At 40.3% G+C, this 26,141-nt stretch overlaps 1 protein-coding gene across 1 annotated transcript in view; it reads left to right on the top strand.

Annotated features, from left to right (window-relative positions):
• The window catches only part of FGD5 (FYVE, RhoGEF and PH domain containing 5), a 110,835-nt gene extending 94,274 nt beyond the window's left edge, over window positions 1-16,561 (top strand). Inside the window, exons 14-20 of the mRNA XM_009283905.1 lie at window positions 4,014-4,113; window positions 6,591-6,728; window positions 7,810-7,912; window positions 9,623-9,753; window positions 11,500-11,628; window positions 13,404-13,552; window positions 14,313-16,561. Coding sequence (XP_009282180.1) covers window positions 4,014-4,113; window positions 6,591-6,728; window positions 7,810-7,912; window positions 9,623-9,753; window positions 11,500-11,628; window positions 13,404-13,552; window positions 14,313-14,349 — 787 coding nt within the window. The 3' untranslated portion in view covers window positions 14,350-16,561. The remainder of the gene's footprint in view (window positions 1-4,013; window positions 4,114-6,590; window positions 6,729-7,809; window positions 7,913-9,622; window positions 9,754-11,499; window positions 11,629-13,403; window positions 13,553-14,312) is intronic.
• Window positions 16,562-26,141: the final 9,580 nt, after the last annotated feature.

The following is a 26,141-nucleotide window of genomic DNA, read 5'->3' as shown; positions in this document are numbered from 1 at the left end:
AGGAAAAATTTCTTTACTGAAAGAGTGGTGAAACATTGGACCAGGCTGCCCAGGGAAGTGGTTGAGTCCCCATCCCTGGAGGGATTTAAAAGACGTGTAGATGAGGCGCTTAGGGACATGGTTTAGTGGGCATGGTGGTGTTGGGTTGACGGTTGGACTCGATGATCTTAGAGGTCTTTTCCAACCTCAATGATTCTAAGAAGCCTGAGTCCCTTCCATTATCTTTCACACTTTTTCTCTGTGACACTAAGAGTATGTTATATCTCCCTTTTGTAAGTTCCCTTGTTACCTCACAGCACTAGGGTTGCAAAACTGCTGGAGAAAATAGTAATTAGGTAATACCATACAATAGTTATAAAAGCATTTAATAGTGCTTAAATAACAAAGCCAAAATTAACCTTACTGGCAACCTCATGGGTCTTTCTAATAAAAGGAATTTCACTAATGAGTTTGTGTAGTGCTAGTGCTGATTGCAACTGGGAGTCAGGATCTCTGTCCTGGGATCACAAGCTAATGCCAGAAAGAGATTGTAGGTCAGTTTCTGATCAGAAGACAGCAGTGTACTGTTTTTTTCATGCTTCTAGCCCAAAATGATCCTGCAAATTTACCTAGAGCTACAGCAGACAGGTGGCTGGCTTGATTTTCAGGTGTAGTTTACTACAAAAGACATAGCACACTAGCAGTGGTATTAAAATTAAGTCTTCCAAATAACAAGGTCTTCAATGCTTTTAAATACTGACTTTCCCACCATCAGTCTCCAAGTACAGCATGGCTGGAAACACAGCAGACTTCCCTAAATTACACAGTGCAATAGAAAGACAGGGAGGGCACTTTCTTATTCAGAATCAGAATTTGGAGCTCTCATCCTTCCCAGAGCACTTGCCACCTGTCAAAGCCTTTTTGTCTATTTCCTTTTATAACCAGCAAATGAGAAAATATCTGAGATGTTCTTAGAGCTGCACAGTCATCACAACCCTCAAAATATACACACAGTACTTCTGAATTACCTGCTGCCAGTTACAAAAGCAGGATGTGTACAGTCCTTCTGTATTGTAGAGGGGAAATAACTGCTGCATGTCCCCTTTATTCAGGGCAGCTGAAGTTGTCATCCTAGTGAGAAGCTTGGGATGTTCTGCTTGCATTGTTATGTTGTTTCTTTGCCTTTTGTACTCATATCAAGTCTGTGCTTAGATAGCCTAAACAAAGCATGTGAGGCCACTGCGAGCTGTGTTTCTTTGGTAGTAGATAGAACCAGGGCCTGAGACTAAGGTTGCCCTTCTGATAACAGAGAAGAGCACTGACCCTTATCAGAGCACTGGGATAGAGCCCCTTTCCCTTCCTTGTGCTGCTCATTCTGGGACCGAACTGCCGTAAGTCACCCAAGAACATTTTTTCCTCTCCCTTGCTGTACTGGCTGGCAGAGCTGATGAGACACCGGTGGGACAGCATCCTCTCCTAACCCCACTGCACAACATCCTTGGCCTGCTACACTCACCAAAAGGAGCACCAAAGACAGAAAAGTACCAGAAGGCTTCAAGTGTCCCTAAAGACTGTATCTTTTACTGCTCACACGGAGGTGCTGCAAGTCTGCACTGGAGACCAGTTGTTAACAATCACAACCCAAACCTCAATGCCTTTACACTTGTATGAGACAAGGTGAATGCACTGAGGAAGTATGGCACGAGTGCCAGGGACTAAAGTCAGTAGAATGAGGATGACCAAAGCTCAGAAGTCAACGTGGCTATATGAGCAGATGGCACTGTAAAGTCTTTACATCTCCTGCTGAAAATGGCTCGCTCACCTGAAGAGCCATGTTACTGGCTTGCAGTGAGCTGGTAACAGATCTGAGCACAGAGCCTTTATGGAGAAGGTTCATACTGGTCTTATAACTTTATTTGCATTTCAGAAATGTTGTTCTTGGAAACAGGGGTGACCATGTGGTGCCCATATAAAATACCAGAGCACTGGGAAAATGCAGTGTTACCTCCCTAAAAGGCTAATTCAGAGTAACAGTGGTAGCACTGCAACAGAATCCCATCCCATCCCAGTCCAGTTTCTGTGTTCCATGGATGTCCCCTGCTGTCCAGGGGACTGCAGTGGCAATTTGACCCTCTCTTTCTATTTGCTTAAGGAAGAATATGTGAGCCAACATGGATAACTGATAGCTCAGCACAAAAGGTGCAGCCCAAAAATCACACAAGGACCAAATGTGGTCAATGGTGAATCAAGGTCTGAGCTTCTCTGAGCCTCGGAGGTTCAACAAAAATTCCTCTGAGCCTTCATGCAACCAGTGAAATAGCTAATTAAGAATAGGCCAGTGCCAATTGACATAATTTATCTTACTCATCAGCAGACAGGTGTTATTCCCACATTTAGACACTAATAACCTGTGATTACTGCCTAGACATGTTTAATGGAGTGGAGAAGAGGTTAAAGGGGCCAGTTAGATATCAGGCTTTTCATAGCAGATTGTCCCTCTTATCTGTCTTTCCCAAAGTGGCTTTAATTTACATCACTATATGGGCCATGATTTCCTTCAGGTTTTTATATCATAGCTTAATTCTCAAGTGAAGAGAATTTCCAAGAAAGAATTAGCTAGAGAACGGTTGAAGCCATAACTTCTTTTAGTGCTTTGCAGACTGTGAACATGATTTGTCTGGAAGATACAGACATCTTCAGATTTCTTAGAAGGTGTAATTTGACGTGACTTTTGGTAGTAATAAGGACTGACTAGTAGTGTGACTCTTGCCAGAGATGATCTCCTGTAACATAGCCCCTTGGCTTCCGGAGGTTAGCCTATATGCAGTAGATACACTGGCTCAGAGTTTCTGCTCCAATTTCTGTTCCAGGCTTGTTGAATTTTACAGAGGTTGGTGTTTTTCAGACAAGGGCTTATGCTCATGGTGCAGAGGGATGCTAATCAGAGATCATTGATAAAATCTGGCATTTCCTTTCTTTTTGTGGTTTTTTTTTTTTTTTTTTTTTTAAGACCACAAAAGGCAACTTGTTCTCAGATGTCTTGTTTGGTGGCCTTCACGAGGACAGCTGTGAGGAAATCACAGCTGAACAGCAGCTGGCAATGATGCCATTGCTAATTTTTACAACAAAGTCTAGTGAGTAGCTTTAATGTGAGTAGCTGGTATGACTTGGGGAGGGGAGACCACACTGGGTTGCATTCCCTCCTGTGACTGATGCTGGGAACAGCTAGAGCTGTGCAGTTTCAGATGGACAGGAAGCACACAGTTTGAAGTCACAGCAGGAAAACCAGCTAACACAGGCAGGACAGCTTATGGCTGTAACAGAGCAAATGCATCTGGGAAGTAATAGGCACTAAGAGCCCTGCTGCTTTTCTGGGATAGCTGGACTGGCAGAGAAGCGCAAAGTGCTCACTGTTTTGCCTTGTGCAAAGGGGGCATCTAGGGGCCAGTCTGGAGAACTACTGGCCTCCACGCATAACTGCAACTAGAGGGAATGCAGAACTTCCTTCCCAAATTGCTGTCCTGGCCTCTTGCCAGGAGACTGGAAATTGTCTGTGATGGAGCTAGAGTAAAATGAAAGCGTTCACATCTCCACCATGGGTGACAGACTTCTGCATTTCCCAACACGCAGATCATCTAAGCATCCCATTGTAGAGATGACCATAAACGCACTTACTCTGAGCAACCCATGCCAACGCTACATGCCCTAGAGTGCCTAAAAAAGCTAGGACAGACATGACAAAGAGAGACATGTCATATCGTCCTGTAACATCGTCAAGTAATCAGAGACTTTCGAAAAATTTTCTGGGCATTTAGTTCCTTCTCAGTCACAGTCACCATGGATCTACACTAATCATCCCGCTGAATATGTCCAACAGTCAGTTTTGGTCCTGGTCAGAAAATTACCAGTTCAGTGCAGTGGTGGGGAAAAGCAAACATTCATGAAGTGAAGCTTTTCTCCTCTGATCCAGAAACAGCTTGTTTCAGTCCCTGCTGTGCATGGCATTGACTGCTCTGCTGTATTTCATTCCACAGCTCTTGCTCGGAAAGGGATGACTGGTACAGCTGCATCAGCAGACACATCCCAGATGACTACAAAGCTCACAACACTTCCACTTTCCACAGCAGCGTGGAGGTAAAAGGAGGCCAACTCTTTCAATGCTTGAAAGGGGAAGGGAGGGGGCGGGAAGAAGGAGGGTTATAAAATGCAGTGTTCCTAGTGGCAAGACGTTCTTACTATTTTCATTTAAACCAGTATGCCAAGCTTAAATAACGAGGCTCATCACAGCTCATGGGACACCTCTGAAATGTTAATCACGCTCTATACTCTGTGGTCTTTGCTTAAATAAGAGTTCTTCTGGAGGAAGACTATTTTGTCCTAAAGGGTAACTATTTTGGATGAACTAAAAATAACTAAAAACTTCGTAGATTTTAAGAAAACAAAACTACCCATTAGTTACACTAATATCATACACACAATAAAGTCACTGCCAGTGCAAACCCCACCAGCAATATTCTAATTGTACCAGCACAATTGATGTATATTATTGTTATCTCATTCATTTCAGTTGTACTACTCCCAATTAAGAAGGCAAAGAATGCATCTGACAAAAAATAAAAAAGCTATTTTAGGTTATGTAGAACCCCAGTTTTACTAAATAAGACTAATTGGGGAAAAAAGAGTGCTGGTGAGGCCACACCTGGAGTCTGTGTCCAGTGCTGGGCTCCCCACTACAAGAGAGACAGCTCGCAGGCTGAGAGCTGGGACTGTTCAGCCTGGAGAAGAGAAGGCTCGGGGGGGATCTCATCAACGTGTATAACTACCTGAAGGGAGGGTACAAAGAAGATGGAGCCAGGCTCTTCCCAGTGGTGCCCAGTGACTGGACCAGAGGCAGTGGGCACAAACTGAAACACAGGAGGTTCTCTCAAACATCAGGAAACACTTTTTCACTCTGCGGGTGACTGAGCACTGGCACAGGTTGCCCAGGGAGGTTGTGGCGTCTCCATCCTTGGCGATATTCAAAAGCCACCTGGCCTCGGCCCTGGGCAACTGGCTCCAGGTGTCCCTGCCTGAGCAGGCGGGTTGGACCAGATGACCTCCAGAGGTCCCTTCCACCCTCAGCCATTCTGTGATTCTGTAATTTAATTTTTGAAGACTTCAGAAAGTAAAAAATGAATTCAAAAAACAAAACAGCATTTTCCTTCTGGCCTGAAGCTAATCTTCTTTCAAATATTTAACAAGAAAAAATTAGAAATTAGTTAGTATAGCAACCTAAACCAAATCCTTTTTCAACAAATGAAAAAAGAATTTCTTTTGCAACTCTGCTTCTGATGTAAACCTGAATGTGCACAAGGAGAAATTTGGAGGAATTTGATTTTTCAGTGTTTAAATCCTATTTGTCTGCAGAAGTCTAATTTCCTCATAGGAAACCCTGCTAACAAACAGTCCTTCAAAGGCACAAGCTTACGCTACTTGTGCCAAACACTAAGCTGCTGTGAACTGACAGTGGAGTACCCATAACACTTTGGTGCCAAACGTGAAGTAACACAGCTTCTTAGCACAGCTTATTAGATTGCGTTCAGTTCCACATTGACCATGGCTCCCTGGGCTTGGAGCAAATGCACCTGTACAACACTGCAATGTAGTGCATTCCAAGAAATAGAATCATAGAATCATTGAGGTTGGAAAAGACCTCTAAGATCATCGAGTCCAACCGTCAACCCAACACCACCATGCCCACTAAACCATGTCCCTAAGTGCCTCATCTACACGTCTTTTAAATACCTCCAGGGATGGGGACTCCACCACTTCCCTGGGCAGCCTGTTCCAATGTTTCACCACTCTTTCAGTAAAGAAATTTTTCCTCACATCCAATCTAAACCTCCCCTGGCACAACTTGAGGCCATTTCCTCTCGTCCTATCACTTGTTACTTCGGAGAAGAGACCGACCCCCACCTCGCTACAACCTCCTTTCAGGTAGTTGTAGAGAGCGATGAGGTCTCCCCTCAGCCTCCTTTTCTGCAGGCTAAACAAACAGTGAATACATTTTCTAAAGCTGCTTACATATATTTGGATCAGCCATGGAAAGCATTGATCAGACATGGATTGTGTGGGAGTAAATTAATCTTTGGTTTTACTGTTTTCTGTACTCTCTCTTCCCCGATATAGAACTGTCCCAAGGTATAACGACATAAAGAGCTCAGGCCCTTTTCGATTGAAAGCTATAGAGCTTTTTATGGATATTATTTCAAAAGCTGTTAATAAAAAGATGGCTTTAACTCATGTTCTTACCTGTAATTTGCATATGCAATGAATCAGATCCTTGTCTGATGTGGAAGAGTGTCAGTGCCTGACCAATAATAGATCTACATAGATTTTTACCTGTTGTGATTCTGGCTTTAACAGCACCATGTACTGATGAGCCACAGTCTTTCAGTGCTGAAGCAGCTGTATCTCACTTACAATGTGCATTAGGAATTAGAAAATTTGGGGATCTTAGCAGGTGAAGGTTAGACTGAAATGAGAGGAGAATTGTATATGATGGAGCAGGGCTGACTGAGTGTACTTTGGAAGTGTGGATGCTTCTTCATTTGTTCTTGCTTGATTTTAAGCTAAGGGAAAGGATTGGAATACCCTTGGGTGAGAGGCCTCCTACTTTGGTACCTGTGTCCCATGTCATGATGTGCATGAACTGCGGCTGTGACTTTACCCTCACTTTGAGGCGACATCATTGCCATGCCTGTGGGAAGGTAAGAACTGTACAAGCTTCTCAGGGAGGCTTTATTCACACCTCTAGGACACTGGCTGCCACTGCTGTAACTTCTGCAAATGTGTAGCAACACCAAGACGGGAATTTAACTTCTCACAGAACCTGTTAGTGCATGCTAAATTAGGTAATTAGGTTTCTAATGACTCTAGTAGGAACAACAGTAACCTTCCCTTGAGGGTCAAATTAATTCCCAAAGACTAGTAGTTGACGTCTTACAGGATAATTGTTGCCAAGTCCAGCCATTATATCTGACATACAGCTAGCTCTAGAAACAATGAAGCAATACACTAAAAATATAGGCTCTGTTCTGGACCAGAGCAGTAGCACATCTATAGTCCATGTCCTTTTCCTAATAACAACTGGTAAAATTATCTTCCAAGAAAAGTGAAGAAACTCAGCAGTAGAGCATGGTTTGGTCAGTGACCAAAGGGAAAGTTTCCTCTGTGCTCCATTGAAGAGCTGCTGCCTTTTGCCCTAAAGCCAAGGGAATCTATAAGCTTTCTTGGTTTTGTCCCTTTATCACTGACTCTAAAGATTTGTTTATACACATAAACCTGCAGTTCTGTTTTAAACCATGACTGTCTTTTAGCCTCAGTGATTTTTTTTTAATCAAACTATCAGTAATTTTTGCTAGTATGAAAAGGCATTTACTTAATCTTCTTTCTAATTCCACAGAGAAAATCAGTCTGTACCTACACAGGGATAGCGGGAACATGCGAGCTTGCTTAAGAAAACAATGTTACTAACAAAGCTATGAAAACAGAAGTAATGTTAAAGTGGTCTTTCTGTGATTCACTAGTGGGAAGGTATAAGTTCCTGGGGAGACAGGCACAGCAATGGTGTGCAACCAAAACCAGTGATCAATTCTGCTTGGCTTACGACAGTGTAAATCTACAGCAATCACATTTCAGCAAGTAGACTTACTCTGACTGCCACAGTTTTAGGAGTCATATTTGGTCCGCTACCCATCTTCCTCTCCCAACCAGCTCAGAGGATTTGTTTTGTACTGCATATATATAAATTTAAATTATATTCACATACATCTCTCCTTGCTGGAACAGATTATATGTCGAAATTGTTCAAGAAACAAGTACCCTATGAAGTACCTCAAAGATCAAGCAGCCAAAGTCTGCGATAGCTGCTATGTGGAACTTAAGAAAAGAGGTAAGGTTTCTTCATTCCTGGCAAAACTGACAAACCCATTTCCTGCCTGTATAATGGGGAGGCTTTAGGATCTGCCTACCATGCTGTGTTTTGTTAAAGAGGACTTCTCATTTCAAGCACAAGGCATGTGTATTGAGGTCCCAGGAGTGCCACGCTGTGTGACAGCTAAAACTGTTTTAGTAAGCCAGGTTCCCCGAGGGCTCCCCTGGCCTGTTGATAAACTAGAATAATGATAAAAATTATGTCCTATGAGGAGCAGCTGAGGACTCTGGGTTTGTCTAGTTTGGAGAAAAGCAGGCTGAGGTGTGACCTCATTGCTCTCTGCAGCTTCCTGAGGAGGGGAGGTGCTGATCTCTTCTCCCCGGGATCCAGGGACAGGACACATGGGAATGGTTCAAAGCTTCTTCAGAGGAGGTTCAGACTTGACATTAGGAAACACTTCTTTACCCAGAGGGTGGTCAAACACTGGAACAGGCTTTCTAGTGAGGTGGTTGATGCCCCAAGCCTGTCAGTGTTTAAGAGCCATTTGGACAATGCCCTTAATAACATGCTTTAACTTTTGGGCAGCCCTGTTGGACTAGATGATCATTGTAGGTCCCTTCCAACTGAAATATTCTATTCTGTGATGTAATTATAGGTGGTAGCTCTTCCCTGTCATTTCTAATGAATTATCCATTAAAGTAAAACAGTGGCTTTACAGTTCCTCACTGTCCTCATCCATGTTGTAGCTTTTACAACAAGAAATGCTGAAGTAAAGTGCAGAGTCAGTAAGAGCTTTTCTACATGGGGAGTTTATCTAGTTACAGATGAAAGCATGAATTCAAAGCAGAAGAGCTACTGCCTAACTAGAACTGTGTATTATTGTCCTACTCTATAAGTCCCTTTTCTGATTTAAATACACATCCAAATCAAAGATAAAAGGGGGGGCAGTGGTTACATATATATGAACAGAGAATGAACAGGAAATAATGTTCTTGCACAACTATTCATGTGGACAATCTCTAAAAGTAGGCACATTATATTGTCAAGGATAAAAAGGAGGGGACAGATGAAGTTTAGTTTTTCCATCCTGATTAAAGAAATTCACACTAGCCAAGCAAACACATGAACAGATGCTGTCACAACAACCAAAGAAGCATCCGCAAGCCACTGTGTGTCCAAGAAGTGATAACTCAGATTTGTGCTAAAACAACGCTATACTTTACTAAGAGCTTCCAGATAATGTGTGTTGCCAGAAGTGAGATCATGAAGATATGAACTCAGACAAGTGGGGGTTAATGGAGATTGACAGAGACAGAATAACTCTCTCCCATGCAGAACTCAAAAGAGAATGGTTCATACAGAAAGAATGTCCAATTAGTGAATCTATCCTGCAAAGGTGTTACAGAACATAGAGGGGATAGATAGAAAAGCCATTTGCTTAATGCTGATTTTAAATTAGAAGAAAACAAGCTGTGTTTTGTGCTTTGTCAGCTTTCTTGCAGGATTCTTTCAAGTAGCTGTAGGTTATTACCATTAACCTAGGGTGCCATGAAACCCACCCATCTAATCAGACTTAAAGGGGTGATTTGAAAGAAAAGCTAAGTAAAAACCGGCTATGGAGGAGGCATTGCATTTTCCTTAGTCATCTGTGTATCTCTTACCCCTAGTCTAATATGTACCGATTCATCCATTTACCCCTTCCCTTTCTGAATTTTCTTAATCTTGCAGAGCGGCCACTAAGTGTGAGCTTCCCTCCAACTTCATCCAGGTGTTCAAGCAGTGCCTTCTCCTCTGTTTTCCACAATATTCATTATTCATCTTTTAAGAAACAGAAGAAGATCCCTTCAGCTCTTATGGAGGTAGGACCAAGCTGCCTGAGAAAGGCAAGGAACTGTAGAGAACTGTGCACTCATACTTCAGCAGCTATGTTTATAATTTATTCTGTGTGCAGTGGGCTCAGCCCATGCCCTCGTCTACTTTCATCATGCAATTATTTTTTTGTTTTTCACAATAGTGTTTAAAATACAAAATACTCTGAGCTCTGAAGATGCCACAGAAGCTTCTTGAGCCCACTGAGAAACCCAATTAGAGCAATGTACTTTAATTTGCTCATCAGCCTGTGAAGTCTTTAGAAAACTAAGGCGACTTCAAGGTACTAAATAGTAAAACAAGGCAGATCACAGACAATGACAGGTATCAACAGAGCATGATATACTGTTGACCAGTTACCTTTTTTGACAAGACCCTTACTTCTGAAATCTTACTTTGATTTCAAGAGAAATAAAATACTGCTTACTTAGGGAATAGACTCTAGTCCTTGGCAATCAATTCAGGAGCATACATGTTTAATCAGGCACCTTCCCTCCAGCTCAAACCAAACTATTTCAAATCAAAGGGTTAAAATCTTGATCCCACCAACGTAAACAAATAAAATTCCCACCAATTTCAATGGGGCCAGGATTTCTCCAGCTATATTAGTTTTCTTTCTAGGTACAAGGTGCCAATCATGTTGATGTAGTCTAGGTAGCTAAGTTGCCCATTGAACTCAAGCACACTAAGGTACTCCCATTTCACTGAAATCAGCAGGTATTCATTGTTGTATTAAAGAGAACAGGATGCAAACATCTTGCTGAACTCATTGTACAGTCGAGACACTGGAATTTCTTGAGGTTTGTTTGTGCTGACATGAAACTGAGCCAAAGATACAAGCATGTAATACAAACACATGAATTGAATACTGAAAGAACCGGCAGGCAAAATTTCAGCCCCATTAGGAAAAAAGCATTGCCTTTCTATCCACAAGGAGGCAGCACGTGTTTATTAATATGAACTGTCTCACAATAGCATTGCTCCATAACTTTTTCTAACTTGCTTTACCAAGATCCTGGAACATTTCTGTTCTGCTGCAAAACACTGCTGTATTACTGCTCAGTCTTCTCTTGTGTCAGTGCTACAAAAGCTGGTTTCGAATCTCTGCCCTTCGTTTCTAAATCCAATACTATTGCAGTTTACTATTGTAACTAATAATATACACTGCAGTGTGTGTGTGTGTGTGTGTGTATAGTTCCATCTACTCAAAATCTGTATCTTTAAGAACATTAAGCACTTAGATCTCAAAATACTTCTGTGAGAGGGGTAACTCTTCTCAGAAATATTATTTCACAAATGAAACCAAGTCATAGTCAAGTGATTAACATACCATATAAAACCATTGCAAAATCCTAAATATACCCACATCTTAGAAGCGTTCAGCCACAAGACTGTAATTCCCTTTTGGAAGCATGTACTTTTAATGCACCAAAAAAACAGACCTGGGAAAAGGGACAAGTTTGGCTTCTCAGAACACAACTGTAAACTTCCTGACCTCAATAATAACTCAACTGCGTATTTTCCAGAGTTACTGAGAACTAAGTTTAACCAGAAATCTTCAAACAGTTAAAAAGAACCATAATACCATGCTTATATTTTTTCTGTCTCGATACTTTTAATGGTCTACTTACGGTTTCACAGACTGACCTGGTTGTCTGGTGTGATGTGAACATGCATAATCAGGAGGGGAAAACCCTTTGCTGTTACAAATCCTGATTTCTCCTACTCTGCTCCAGGTGGCAGCCTCAGGAGAGGGAGCTACCATCAGTGGTTACCTCAGCAGATGTAAGAGAGGCAAAAGACACTGGAAGAAACGCTGGTTTGTTATCAAAGGCAAAGTCCTCTACACCTACATAGCAAATGAGGTACTGTGCAATCTGACTTGAAATAGCTTCCTATCCGAGTTCCCTTCTTTACTCTCTACAGGCAGCACAAGTAAATGTGAAAGGTATAAATGGTAGTTCTCACAACTACCTGCCTTCTGAGACCTGGTCCTAACAGACTGAGTCCCCAGGGAGCTGTCCTTAGCTGAGGTGCCCAGCCACAGCTGTAGCTGGACCTCGGCAGCCCTCTGCACAAACTGCCCTTCATTATTTGACTTCTTGCTATTCATGCTATTATATACTGTCAACCACTGTGAACCTTAGTCTACATATTTACACCTAAAGACTTCAAGGTCCTTAGGTATTCTCTGGTGCACTTGGTAACTGCCAGATATTTTGTAGATAGATGGTGCTATGATCCATTTCTGGTGGGGAGGAGAATCTTGTAGTTTTGCAAGTATAAATAGGACACATTTGTCCTACTAGTACCAACAGGGAAAGACAGGAGGCAGTCTGCAGAGGTGAGAATACTGCCTTGTGTATTGGCCTGTAAGCTCCTCCTTACAGCCAAGGAGGTTGGATATCAACTAGGTCATTTTTATGTATTTTGTCTCTTCCCAGTCCCTTTCCTTATTTTAATTTCTTCTCCTTTGTGAATAGCTGCAATACAAATAAACTTGAAATAAGTGTAATATAAAGTTTGATTATAACTGACAGATTTCATAAGCAGAAGCATAAAAATTCATTTTGCTGAACAAAGGACACAGAATGCAAGAACTATAATAATAGCAATATTTGGTACTTTAAGCCTTCAGAACACTTTGCAAACACCAATTATTTAAACTTTTATCACCACTGTGATGGCTGCATGAAGCAACATTATACCCTTTAAACAGATGAGGAGATTGAGGCACAAAAGAGTTCATGATTTGGCCAGCAATTCAGACCATTAGCATCAAATTCTGTATCCAATTTACCTTTCCTCTGCTAACATTAGAAGTGATCATTTCTGGTTCAACAATAGGGAAAAACCAACGGATGGCTAATTACACTTTGCATTCCATTTGCAATTTAGCTTCTAAAAGCAGAGGCAAAGGCAACATACACATATAGAAAACATTACCTAAATACAGTGACCAAAACTGCAGCTATCAGTAACAGCTAAACTGCAATTTGATTAAGGATTATTGTTTTCTTTAACTTGTACAAAGCAGTGTCTGGCAAGCAAAATTCATGGATGTTTCTTAGGAGTAAATTAACAAGTAATTGTATTACCAGCTCAGAAATTTCAAAGCAGCATTTTGGAAAGCAAGTATGCTGTTTGAGACCGTGCAGATTTCTAAAAAAGTGGCTAGTGCTATGAAAGGAAATTACAAGGTACCAAAAAGACTACTACTTGCACTCAGCAAATAAAAATGGTTGAAAGGAACATAAATGGGAATGGGTCTCAGGCCTTCAGAACTGCTGCTGTACTGTCCCATACTCTCAGTAACCTCTAGTTTGCCTCCTGAACCATTATGTTAAAGATAGCCATTAAAGTAATTGCTAATTTGACCTTCATGGCCACGTGGATGATCATGAAGAACTGGACTTTCAGAGGTGGTGTTTGAGTTCAGGACTAAGATTAGATAAACATGTGCAGTACACAGGCACTGCTCCTGTTTAAGTAAGAGACACCAGTCCCGCAGAAGATTCACAGTACTGCTTTTGCAGCCCTGTCAGAGAAGGGTCATATCATTATTTGTTTTTCAGAAAGAGCCCTCAAACCGTTACAAGCCTTCTCTCTAAATTTTGGTTCCCTTCTTGTTTGCTTTCAGGACAAAGTTGCCACAGAAAGTTTGCCTTTGTTGGGTTTCACCATTGCCCCAGAAAAGGAGGAAGGAAGTACGGATACAGTTTTCCATCTCTACCACAAGCAGACTCTCTTTTATAGCTTCCGAGCAGAGGATAACAATTCAGCACAGAGGTACGGGGGTAGAATTCCACACTAGCCAGTGCGCAGGTCCAAAAGCTTATGTAGGGCTTTTTCCTCTCCTTCAATTCAGAACGCCTTAATAACAGAGGAAACAAACAGCTTTCAGAGTGTTGATTAAGCCCAATTGCATGTGACTGGCTTGGGTGACATTAAAAATCTACCTGGTGCCTTTCAGTTCCTTCAGGAAGGAGAATTTGCTCCCTTGTACAGGTAACGAGGAGGCTGAGTCTCAAGAGTCATGCCTAGAAGTCTGTCAAATGTGATTACTGTACAGAAATGTCTCGGATTTATGTGTTCTATTTATCCATCTCTTAGTTTCCTCATCAACAAATAATTGTTTAGATTTCCCATTCTAATGCTACTGCTTCCACATAATAAAATAGTCATGAAATTAGTAATAAAAACGCCAGCACCTCAAGACACACAGGGAAGGAAATGAGTGTTTATGGGAGGTTTTGTTGCTTTTAAACATACTTCAGTGGTTTCATTTTTCCTATTCTAAGACAGCACTCGTACTATCTTTGAGATTTTACAATAAATTACTGGTAAAGGTTGTACTAGAACGCAAGAGTCCTAGTACCCAGTTCCCTGCTTTAATCACAAAACTATAGTTCCTCATTAGAGCTGGAATGGGAAATACAGTCCTCTTCAGGCTTTACATTCTTAAAATACTTTTTTTTCTTAAAATACGTATGTTCTTAAAATGCATATAGAATTATATGTACCACTTTTTCTTTCCTGCCCTTTTTAGGTGGATTGAAGCCATGGAAGAAGCATCCATATTATAGCAGCTATCACTCAATGGACTTGGAATAAATTGTCAGATTTCTATACATTCCCAGCAACCCTCTTCTGTCTTACAAAACTGAACAGTGTATTTCAGGCAAACTGGCTACATACACTGGATATGAACTGTTTCCAAATTGCTCTTTTTGCTTCCTTCTTCTTACATCCGCATTTTTGCAAATGGAAACTTTAAAATAGAGAATATTTATGGTGATCTTTATGTCTGTGCAAGTTCAACCCATACTATAAGCTTCTCCTGTGATCCCACAGTAAACTAAGTCTAACATCAAGACAAGAAAATACATGGAAATACTGACTACAGTAAGTAACAGGCTCAGTTTTACTTACTCTAGAGCACTATCATATTTCATTGGGTTGGTTTTGATGTCTACCATGAAATGAGAAACAATGTAGTAAACAACAAATGCTCATTTAAAGCACTTTATTATTTTTATTGAACTACAGCTTCATTTTTTCATGTTTCTAAGGAGTTCTGTGGCCTGATTTATTACTCATCCATTAACAAGTGCCAGCATGAAATTATGCCCCGCGTATGCTAAATTGCTTTCACAGAAAATGAACGAACAACACATTCAATTTACCTGGTCTACCAACACTTCACTGGCTATGATCCAGGATAATTACTTGCTATCAATTTATAATTTTACACAGATCACGGTATAATTTATTTTAAAGGGTTTAATTTCATACCACTGCAGTACTTTGAAATGCACTCCAGTAGCTCTACAAATCCAGACGTTCAATAATTTCACTTCTCCCTAAATACTGCAGACTCAAACCCAAAGGTTATTTTTAATTTATTATAAACCTACAGACAGTTTTTATTTAACACTAGTCTACCTAGTAGTGTTACGATTTTTATCATCTATTTAAATAGTCTATCTTTATTTTCAAAGCTCCTGTTGTTTCTGCTGTTCTTGCTATGAAAAATGTCATCAAAAGTTTAATCCATATAACCAGCACACCATTTGAAATATGCTGGTGGGCTGAAATGCACTTGTCTGAACCCGCTGTGCTGGAGTGCTTTGGAACTCCTGTGGCTAAACGTATCTTACATCAGACTACTGTTGTGCACTACATCTCCAGGGCTGGATTCTCACCAGCCAAGTGTCTGTATGACTTCAAAGATGCTGTGCTGCTTTACACCAGCTGAGGATATAGATCTCTGGAGTTTGGGGTTTTGTTTTTCTGTTGTTTTGGGTTTGTTGTTTTGGTGTGGGGTTTTTTAGTGTTTTGTTGTTTTTTTTTTTTTTTATAAAGAAGGTGGAGAAGTGGTGTTCTAATCATTGCAATAAAATGGTTTTGTGTCCTATATTTGTCATAATAATTGACTGAGGAATAGAATGGCATTTATGATTAAAATATAGCTTTGTATAAAAATACCATGTTCAAGAATTTACGTACGTTAAAATATATTGGGGGGGATTTTTATTACTTTCATTTTTCCCTTTCTTCAAGAAGCTTAATGGATATCTGAATTTTTGACCCTAACAAACTGTTTAGATTTGTCCGCATTTTTAAAGGCCTATAATATGTATCCAAATGATAAAGGTAGTTCAATTTATCACCTGGAAAAACAAGCTTAAAAAACAAAATACACACCTACCACTAAATAAAAAAATATCGTTGTTCTGGGGTTTTTTTGATACATCGGAGTCTCGTAGTTTCATAAAGCATAGGTTATCATATGCAAACAGAAACCAAGTATGAGAAAAGTAAAACTTTTGTATTCTTTAGTTAATGGATGAACACCAATGTTAACTCTTTGTTTCACGTTAGAATCATGGCCTTACTACCAATACACTGTAAATGTTTATCTCCCCTTAAAAACATTTTGCACTGACAAAAAAATAACAAGAATGTTGAATACAGAGTAAGATCTCTAACCATGGTCCCAAACATAACAAAACCGCACTACAGAACAATAGTATTACGAAGATTTAGGTGCTGACATTTAGTGACTGTTGTATGAAGTTTTCAGTTACAAGCAGGAAATGAGTACATGAAAATATTTTGTTGTAAAAAATAAAATACAGTGCTATTAAACATTGTTTTAAGTAATGTGGAAAAATAAAAGAGCAAAACATAACTGCAGTTCTACAGGCTTTTCCTTTACATTATTTTCCCTTCTTTAATTCCAGCTTTGCAGTTCCAGTTACTGTTAACAGACACTTACCTATTAACCAATTCTCTGACAAACTAAGGAATAACATCAAATCAGAAGATGGTAGCGGAGGCCTTCTGGTAGAAACAGGATTTAGACCTAATTGCTATGATGAAGTGTTTCAGTCCACATTGCATTTACCTCCTGTAAAACCCTCCTACCAGTCAAATCTACTTCAGTTAGAGATATAAATGGTCTCAATACAGCACAAAGAGAGAAAAAATGAAAATGGCCTCTCAATTTCAGTCCAACTGTTAATCTAATCTGAGCAAAGCTAAGCACCAGAGACAGAAATTATCTTCATTTCAGAGTTAATCCAGTAATCACCTTTTAGAAAATTTTAACATCTTAGAATAGAGGTATATAGATACTCAGTTTACTATATGCCATTTACTTACAAACAGCTCTTTCTTCCTAACTTGTAGCTAGTATTACTCCTTCAAAACAAAGATTTTGTTCCACGCCTTCACAAATGTTTCAAAAAAAATTCAGTAGTAAGTCACAATGTACTAGCTACTCAGTCAATAGCTCAGATGCAAGCTGATCTCAGTTGTTATTTCAGTGGTTTTCTGCTTATTTTGCTACTTATTGAAAAGCATTAAAATTATTAGCCATTATCTGCAACTAATATTTAAATCTATCTTATAGTATATGCCTTGTTAAAAATCTGTTTTTTAAACAGTTGTTAAATTATTTTTCCACATCAAAGTACAAGCCATTCAGAGTTGGAGAGTATTCAGACATGACAAGATCCCATGCCATTTACACAAGCACTGCTGGTCTAGCTGTGGGAATACTACCTTTCCGGAGGTGATTCTGTGTTGCTTTTACAATTGACGAAAAACACACAGCTTTGAATACCAACCAGGCTTTTCCTGTTTGTGTGCTACTTTGGTACAAAAGCAATAAAGACTACTTTGGCTGTAACCACGTTCAGTCAATATCACTGCTTGTGAAGGTAAAAAAAGTGCCAATACTCAGCAAGGGGAAAAGGTATTCCCTTGTCACTTTATGAACCTCCTACATGCTACATTTAAAACACTAGTCTAACTTCACAAGTTACTTGGGGAACATAACATACAAACTTCTATGTATTAAAAACAGTGAGATCCTTCAGTCTGGATAACATTGAGACACCACTTTTGATCAAGTTTTGACAAGAAAGTTTCTAGACTCCAGGGCAAGTTTACAATCCCTTTCAGAGAGACCCAAGAAAAATATTTTTTTTTTTTAAAAATTGATCTTTCCTAGAAGAACTGTTTCACAAATATTCTGAACGTCTTCCTTTTCCACAGAATAACAACAAACACCAGGAAACCTTTAAAGTGCCCATGAAACAGCATTGTCATTCTTTGCCATGCTTTCTCTATATTATTATTACTAAATGACAAGTTTTTACATTCTTTTGATTATTTTTATAGCTTTTTTCCCCCAGAGAAGTGTTGCAGCTTGTTTCTAATCTATATGCTTTGGAAAGGCATGGAATACATTTTACATAAACATGCTCTGATTTTTTTCATCTTTTTACTTGTAGTACTTACATTTTTATGTCCTTTCCTTGCTCCTCCAAGATAAAAGAAACTGGAGAACAGTTTAAACTGCTTAGTAGTTGTCTCTATTTTCATTTCACATACTATATGCCACGTTATTAACTGTAGTACTTGCCAGCAGACAAATGTGATCTTAAAGAAAGCACAGGAACTGAAATTACTTTCCATCCATACTGACAGTTCTTAGAGCAGTCAGGTCCTGCAGTAATAATTGAGTATGTCATATTGAGAGGTCACTTTAGGTGAATTTTGGGGCAGGGTTAGGATTTTGCACTGCCCTTGCTTTTCACAGCCTTCAATGTATAGCAGTTGCATATTGTTCTTAAAACTGCTTTTTACAAATATTAATGAATAAAAAATAAACTTTCCTATATGAAATTTATTAAATAAAATGAAAAACTCTTTCAAGGTTATTCTCTGCAAAATTTCACTTCAAAGTACAGCCACTATGTGATAAACACCAATGATTTCTTGGATCAACAAGTTTTATCTCCTACAATCAGAAATACAATTATCATGAGCAGCAGAGCGCGCAACAACAAAATAAGTACAGCAAGACTACACAGCCACTAGACTTCACCTGGATCTGAACCATACGCTTTCCCAGACTACACTAAGGTGTCAGGTACATGACACTTTCCATATTCCTGCATGCCATCTAGAATTTTTTGCCTTTCGTCTGATCTGTCCAAAAACGACTGCAGCATGCTGGGCAGGCCTAACAGAGCTGCAGTCAGTGTGGGACTTCACTGCTGAGCAAGATCTCAAAAAAACAAATCATAGAATCATTGAGGTTGGAAAAGACCTCTAAGATCATCGAGTCCAACCGTCGACCCAACCATTAATACAAGATGATGTAAATCAGGAAAAAAAAAAAAAAAAAAAACATATAAAGTCTGCTAAATCCATCAGCTTTCACAGCACTTGGTTCAGATTCCTACATTCCATTTCAGTGCCCAATGATATTTTTCGCCACAGTGGCGAGAAAGAGTAATTCTGAAAGCATTTAACCACATTAAAGGAAGCCTTAACCCAACTTTGGATTGTCATAAATTTGTATTTTGCCTCAGAAATCTTGAATCTGCTGTGCATGTTCATTAGAATGAAATAAATCTTTGCTCTATCACATAGTTGCCTTCCTTTGTCTCAAATATTTTTAGATGACAAACTCGATTTAAAAAAAGGTCAGTCCACTTGTACTTTCACAAAGCTATAACCCGTTACCAAAGAAAAAGACCATGGCCATGTACATGTCTGAATGTGCACATGGTATCAACTGTGCAATGACCTCAGGACCAAAAGGAGGGCCATCCATCAAACAGCTTGGTGCACAAGACAAAGGGATCAGGTGAGCTCTGATGTCAATTAGATGGTGGAAAACAGCAACTGCTACCAAGCTCCTGAAGAATCAGTAAGTCCAGTGACACTATAAACATGGCATTTCAGGATGGAGGGAAGTCATTGTGTTCTCTAGTGTTCTCAATATCCTCGTGGCATACTGTCTCAGCGGACAGTGTGTCCTCTATTACTTTAAACTAAATCTGACTGCACTTACACTCACAGGTTCGCTAGAGAGAAGTTTAAAGGCAAATGCCACAGATTGTACCCAGACAGCATGGCATCTTTGTCCTCGCACATTCTGGAGATAACAGCAAATAGCATATAACAAGTAAGATACAGAGACCTCTTTTAAGATGCATCTTTTACTCACTGGAACAGTCCCCACTGCACAAGCAATACTTTAATTCTGACCACCACCTGAGCATTGTGAACGTAAGGAATCACTCTTCCCTCTTTCCAGAATAAAACAGCATGTCATTAGCTAAATAACAGCATTTCCAAATAAACCAGTAAAACTATTCAGAACTCAGGTTGAAGTGAGATTTTTCTGCAGTCAACAAAGCCTAGAGCAGACAGCAAGCTCACTTTTGCTAAGAGACAACTATGGAGAAATGAGGGCAAAACCCCCACAGGATGGAGGTCACTAGCTTCTCTAAGCACTGCCCAGCCATCTACAAACCTGAACACAAGGCACAAGGACTTGTACCTCAAAAATCATCTACTAACACTTAAAAGAGATTTAAATTGAGTGTGGCATTAACAAGACCAAGCAGTTTATACTGTTAAAACCTTCTCAGTCACTTAACTGTTTAATTCTTCCATGCTAGATATCAGCTTTGCTCTTAAAATTTACCTCGAAAGTTTGAGGAAAATTCTATGAAAATTTTAAGCACTTGAAATGACAATTTAAAAAAAATAAAATAAAAAAAATCAGAGCTGTACAATACTGTCAATCCCAAACATTTAAAACACATGAATAACCTTAAATCCTGCTTTTACTTTGTACTTCTTGGCCTGCCCTGACTTTTGACCCCCTCTTTGTCCATTATGTACTTTTACTGCCAACACCACCACCACGACCAGAGAGAGGGTTTTTGGCCTATGCCATAGGTACTCTTACAGCCCACCTTTGCATTGCAATGGTTCTCCCCTTCCACATTTAAAACACCCTTTCCTCCCTGTAAGCATGCACATCTCCCATCTCACCTCTGGTCTATGGTGAATTCAACCTGTTCTCCTGGGCGAGGAGCAACTTTCACAGGGTCTCTTCCCTCCTCTTCTTGTATGGCAGCTTTGCAGAGCATTTTTTTCTTCTGAGGCAACTATCCCACAAATGGGAGGAGCTAAAAGGTCCTTGTTACCAGCAGAAGAGTTTGAAAAAGACCACCACTAAAATCCTTTCTGAACCACGGCTGGGAGCAGTTGAATACTTCCTGACAGGAACCGCGGCCCATGGAGAGGAGCCCACGCTGGAACGGGGGAAAAGTGTGAGGAGGAGGAGGAAGAAGGGGCAGAGGACCCCCCCCCCCCCCCCCCCCCCCCCCCCCCCCGGGGGTGGGGGGGGGGGGGGGTGGGGGGGGGGGGAAAGAAGGGGCAGAGGCCCCCCCCCCCCCCCTTCCCCCGTGCACCGCTCTGGGGACTGCAGGGGAGGGGGAAGGTAGAGGAGTCAGGAGGGAAGGAGTGAAATTGAGCCTGGCAGAAAGGGGCGGCAGGGGAAGGTGGTGTTTTTATTTTTGGCTTTCTCACCACCCAAATCTATTTTAACTGGCAACTAGTTAAATTTATTTTCCTCAAGTTGAGTCTGTTTTGCCTGTGACAGTAACTGGCAAGTGATCTCTCTGTCTTTATCTTGACCTACAAGCTTTCTCATCCTATTTTCTCCCCCTGTCCTGTTAAGGAGGGGGAAGTGAGTGGCTGGGTCAGCATCTGGCTGCAGTCCAAGGTCAACTCACCACAGTAAGGTCTACAGATTTAATTATTTTCTTTGCTGTCAGTATAGTTATTAACCTTTACTTGTAGAGTAACTCAGTTCTCTTTGATCTTTTTCACCTCCAGCATCTTCTGTTGATTTTCTCTCCAGTCACAGCTAATGCCAAAAAGGGCCTATACAAGCACTTTTTACTAATGCTCTTTTTGAAGTCTATGTATATAAATTTAGCAAATTTCAGCATTATCTAATACAATATTGCTTATTAAATAAGTTAAAGGCATACGGTATAGTTCTATATTTCCCTGGTTATTGCAAGAACTGCAGCAAAATTTGTGACAATCTTGACGCAGCTTTCTTCACTGCACTTTTTGTTGCCGACCTCAGTGAGCACAGTGGAGCTGCACAGCAAGCAGGATTGCACTCTGCACCAGAGCTCAGAGTAAAACTGCTGCAAGGCCTTCTCTTGGTGGCAGAAACAAGGAAGAACAAGGAGACAACTCCTCCTATCCTCTAAAGCTTCCCCCAACTTGCCAAGCATGAAGCAGAGAGGGGAAAAGCAGCAATTCCTCTCTTGCTCTAGCATTTTCCATTCTTCCTTTCAGTCAGAGACTTGTTGGCAAGTGGAACAAGAGGAATTTGTGAAAAGGGAATGAAAGAAGATGGACAGCAACTGGAAGAGACACTAAAGAATATATAACCATTTGTTATCTTTAATTTGGTGTATCACATAGAATTTTGGAGTCACTGTGTTTTTCAGCTATTAACTAACTTTAAATAAGCCCACAAGGCAAGACTTTTGACTCACTAGAGCACAGGCAGTATGTTTGTGTCAGCTACTTCTAGAGGCATCCCCCAAAATAATAACAATAATAAAAAAACCAGCCTGTCACTATCACAACCAATTACTTGTGAGCTGCAAATTTAACATTTCCCAAATTTCAAGTAGTTACAGAGATTAGTACAACACTACACAACAGAACTCAGAATTTGTTCACTATTTTTAAACACAAGAAACAAATTAAATCACACACTCGGAAGTTATGAGATACCAATATTTTTATTTCCATAAAATCATAATACGAAAGCGTGAAGTTTTAACTTATGACCACTTCCCCCCCACCCCCAGAATCCTCACAACTACCAATGTATACCTTGGAACATTTTTGCAAGGTAACACTAAGCAATCTTATTTGGTTTATTTTCAAATTACTGTGCAAAACATTCAATAGGGTACCTGTAGGCTTTGCTTAATAGGATATACAATGCTCATTACTGCATTTTCATTTCCAGTACCACTCAGAGAGAGGAAAAATACACCTTTAAAACATTTCTGTATATGTTGCCTTCCAGCAATGTCAGTAACTGATTCGGACATTGGCAACATTCAAAACAATACAGAATTGCTGGCAACATTCAAACCTATGCAGGATTTTGCTTTAACAGACTAGACCACTGGTCTAAGTGCAATATCCTAATTCTCAAAGTATCTCAGACCTTAGGCTTTAACAAAGAAGTAAAATGTCTATGCTCAAAAGCAGACAAGAACACCCTTTCTCTTGACCACTAGATGAGTTAGGCCCCAAAGCGAGAAACCTTCAGTGCAACGTCCTCCCACAGCAAAATTCTCACAATGCATAAAACTCTAGAAGAGGGAGTCCTGCTGAAGCAGGCTGTACACTCAGGTACATGTCCAACAGGGTGAGGAAATAACTTGCTTGGAAATTATCACCAGCACACACCTGCTTTATGGGCATAGCATCCCAGTGATTGCCAGTCTTTTCTATTCTCCTACTCCATAATGCCACAGCAATCCTTTCACAAGTACACACACATTTGGTTGCCAATATATACCGTATTTTCAAGAAAATCCTTTAGAAACCAAAATACCAGTTTATGGAAGCGTTTTCATTTTCCCTTGAGCTACCAAAGATTATTAATACATATTGAAAGGATATTGCAGATCTTGCATTGTGCAGGTTTACATAAGAATCTTTGGCAGGTCTTTTAGGACCTTCAGACATACATGTTCTTATTTCCAGTCTTTCCTAGACAAATCTCAAACTCACTTTAATGAGAATTCTGTTCTTATTTAAAAAAAAAAAAAGTAGTGACAGGCTAGAGGTACATTCTTAAACACAACACTAAGGGCAGAACACTTTAAAAGGCCCAGAAATAATAGCAGTAATTACACAGGCAAGAGAAGCAACCTTCCTAGCTAGGCCACCCGAGTGTCTGCCATACCATGGAAGGGCACAGGGTATGCAAGGTTACTACTGCAGTGCCTATGAGCCCCAGAGTGCAGAATCACATTAGTTTTCGATACATAAAACCAGAAGAAAGACAACCTATGTCAAAAGAGGTTACAACATTACTGTAAGACAGATGTGCTGAGCAAACCAGTAAATAAGCTGCACTATAGAATTCATCAGTTCTAAGCCAATTGGTAAATTCTCTCATGCACTAAGACCACTGACAAAGCTTTGTCATGATTTCTAATGCACCTTTGCCCAAGCCAATTAAAAAAGAGAAAGCACCCCCCAAGCACACTCTTGCACACTTCTAAACAAGGAGTAGTGAAAAGGGTTGAAAAGACTTGTGGGAACACGACTTAGTCAGTAAGCAATTTCAGAACAACTACTACAGAAAATTGAACAAATGCCAAAACACAAACACCTAGGAAAGTTGTTATTGGGAGTCCTTGAAAAGTCCTGGCTTTCTCTACGCATCAACCGAAAAGCTCAAAATTTCAATCCACTCCAAATACTGATAGCCAGAGATCAGAAAAGTAGAAAGGAACAGGTTAGCAGTCAAAAGCTACAGAAATGCTGGACCTCCCTTTTAAGAGGTGTGGGCAAGACAATTTGCTAGTGAGCAGAAGCACATGAATTTAACTTATATTTTATTATAAAGGAAAAATAACACACTACTTCCCTGAAGAGCTCAAAAGAATCATCACTACAGAGATTTCTATATAAAGCAGAAATGTAACTGAAAGCATCCTAGCCTACTTCCTCCCCATTCTATATATTCTGATGTACCTGCTCATAAAAATAACTTTAAAAATCAAAAGCTGCTTTATTCATGGTGGGATTCTCCTCTGGTTTATTCAGCAAGTGACAATCCATCACTGAAGAGTGCACAACTGAACATAACCATTGGCAAGAAATACTAGGTCTTGTCAGAGAATTCTCTGACCACAAGATTGAAATACTTTTCTACCTAACCATGAACACAGCTGGTGTGAAAAAAATAATTGAAAGATAAAAAATTGATTATAGTTTTGATGAAAACATTTTAGGATAGCAAATAAAGGACAAAACTAAAGATTCAGTTTAAATTTGCTTACAGCCATGATCCAACAGATGCACATCTCAGAGTTTAAAGCCAGACTAACAACAACTTATTCCCTTAGTTTATTTCACTTTAAGAAAGGTGGGCTTTTTTGCCAAATCCTCTATTTAAAAAACATGCTGTGCTCATAGATGCTGCTCCACACGTTGTTATCCTTGATTTATAGAAAGGGAAACACATTCCTACCCTAACATCTAACTTACTTCTAGAGTAAGGCTATTATGAGAACTTAAAAAATCCTTAAAAGGCATCTGTGTTACAAAAATGTGTTTACACTTTAATAGTATGTTTTATGAAGTAAAAAAAATAAATGCTTTTGAAAGCATGTGCACGTCTATATTTTGAGAATTTGAAAATTCTTCACACATTTAACATTACAGTAGTGAACAAACACCCAAGACATTTTTTGAAACACTTTATTTATGTATTGCACACACATCTGCACATCATGTACTTTAATGTTATTAACTCCAGTTTTGTGACAGTAAGGCCATAATTCATAGGCATAGTTCTTCATTTCTCATATCCTTACCCTAAATAGCGAGTCCTAACAAAAAAAAAAAAAAATCAGGGTGCTGACTGTGTAACTATTCAGACAACAGCCCCTCCTGTTTAAGTGATTATTGCCTTCAGCTGCTCTCTCTTCCATACATTTCCTTTCAGGAGTTACTATCACTTCACATCTTCCAGTTTTACTGGAATCTTCAGATTTACTGACCACTCCTTAAGTTAGCTTCTGTCAAAATCACTAGACTTCAGAGAAACTTACTAGAAGTAGTAAGATCATTTTGATAGGGGTAGGTTAAGAAATAGCTACACACAGTTACGACAGTGAACCGGCGTCACAGGTCAACATACAATAGCTTCAGAAAGAGATGACACGCACCAAAAGGTGGCAACCTCTTAAACCACCTCAAGCTGCACCCAAACCCGTCTCATGCCTACAATCGCATATTCGGAAGCAGAACAAGCGTCACTGACAGCCAGCTCCACTGGGACAGCCTTCATCAATGACACCGACTTTACAAAATGGAAGAAAAACTCAGGACAGTCTGGCCTTTGTGAAAGCCAGCATCAACTGCAAGCCTCCCTGTGACTCTGCATCTTTAATAAGAACCAAGATATACGTGGAACATCAACACCCACCTGTGCACATAATAACCACCTCCAACCAATTAATTCAAGCTGCAGGCTACAGAGGAGCTTCGCAGGCAAGGGTTACGAAGGACTGCCTTTGAACAGGGGCAGCATCTTCCCCTCGCAGTTTCCGAAGGGGGAGCCTGGGCAAGGGCTGGGATCGTCCATGCTCAGGTGCCTGCCCAGCGCCCTCTCCCGCCGGGGCGCAACGAGAGCCCAGCGCAGGCCCGCCCCGTGCGCAGGGGACACTGCCGCCGCCGGAGCGTTGGCGCGAAGGCTCGGAGCGGCTCAGGTAGCCCC

The sequence above is a fragment of the Aptenodytes forsteri genome, unplaced genomic scaffold, assembly GCF_000699145.1.
Source record: "Aptenodytes forsteri isolate BGI_AS27 unplaced genomic scaffold, ASM69914v1 Scaffold267, whole genome shotgun sequence".
Classification (NCBI taxonomy): Eukaryota; Metazoa; Chordata; class Aves; order Sphenisciformes; family Spheniscidae; genus Aptenodytes; species Aptenodytes forsteri.
This window is presented reverse-complemented; position numbering and strand designations above follow the sequence as displayed.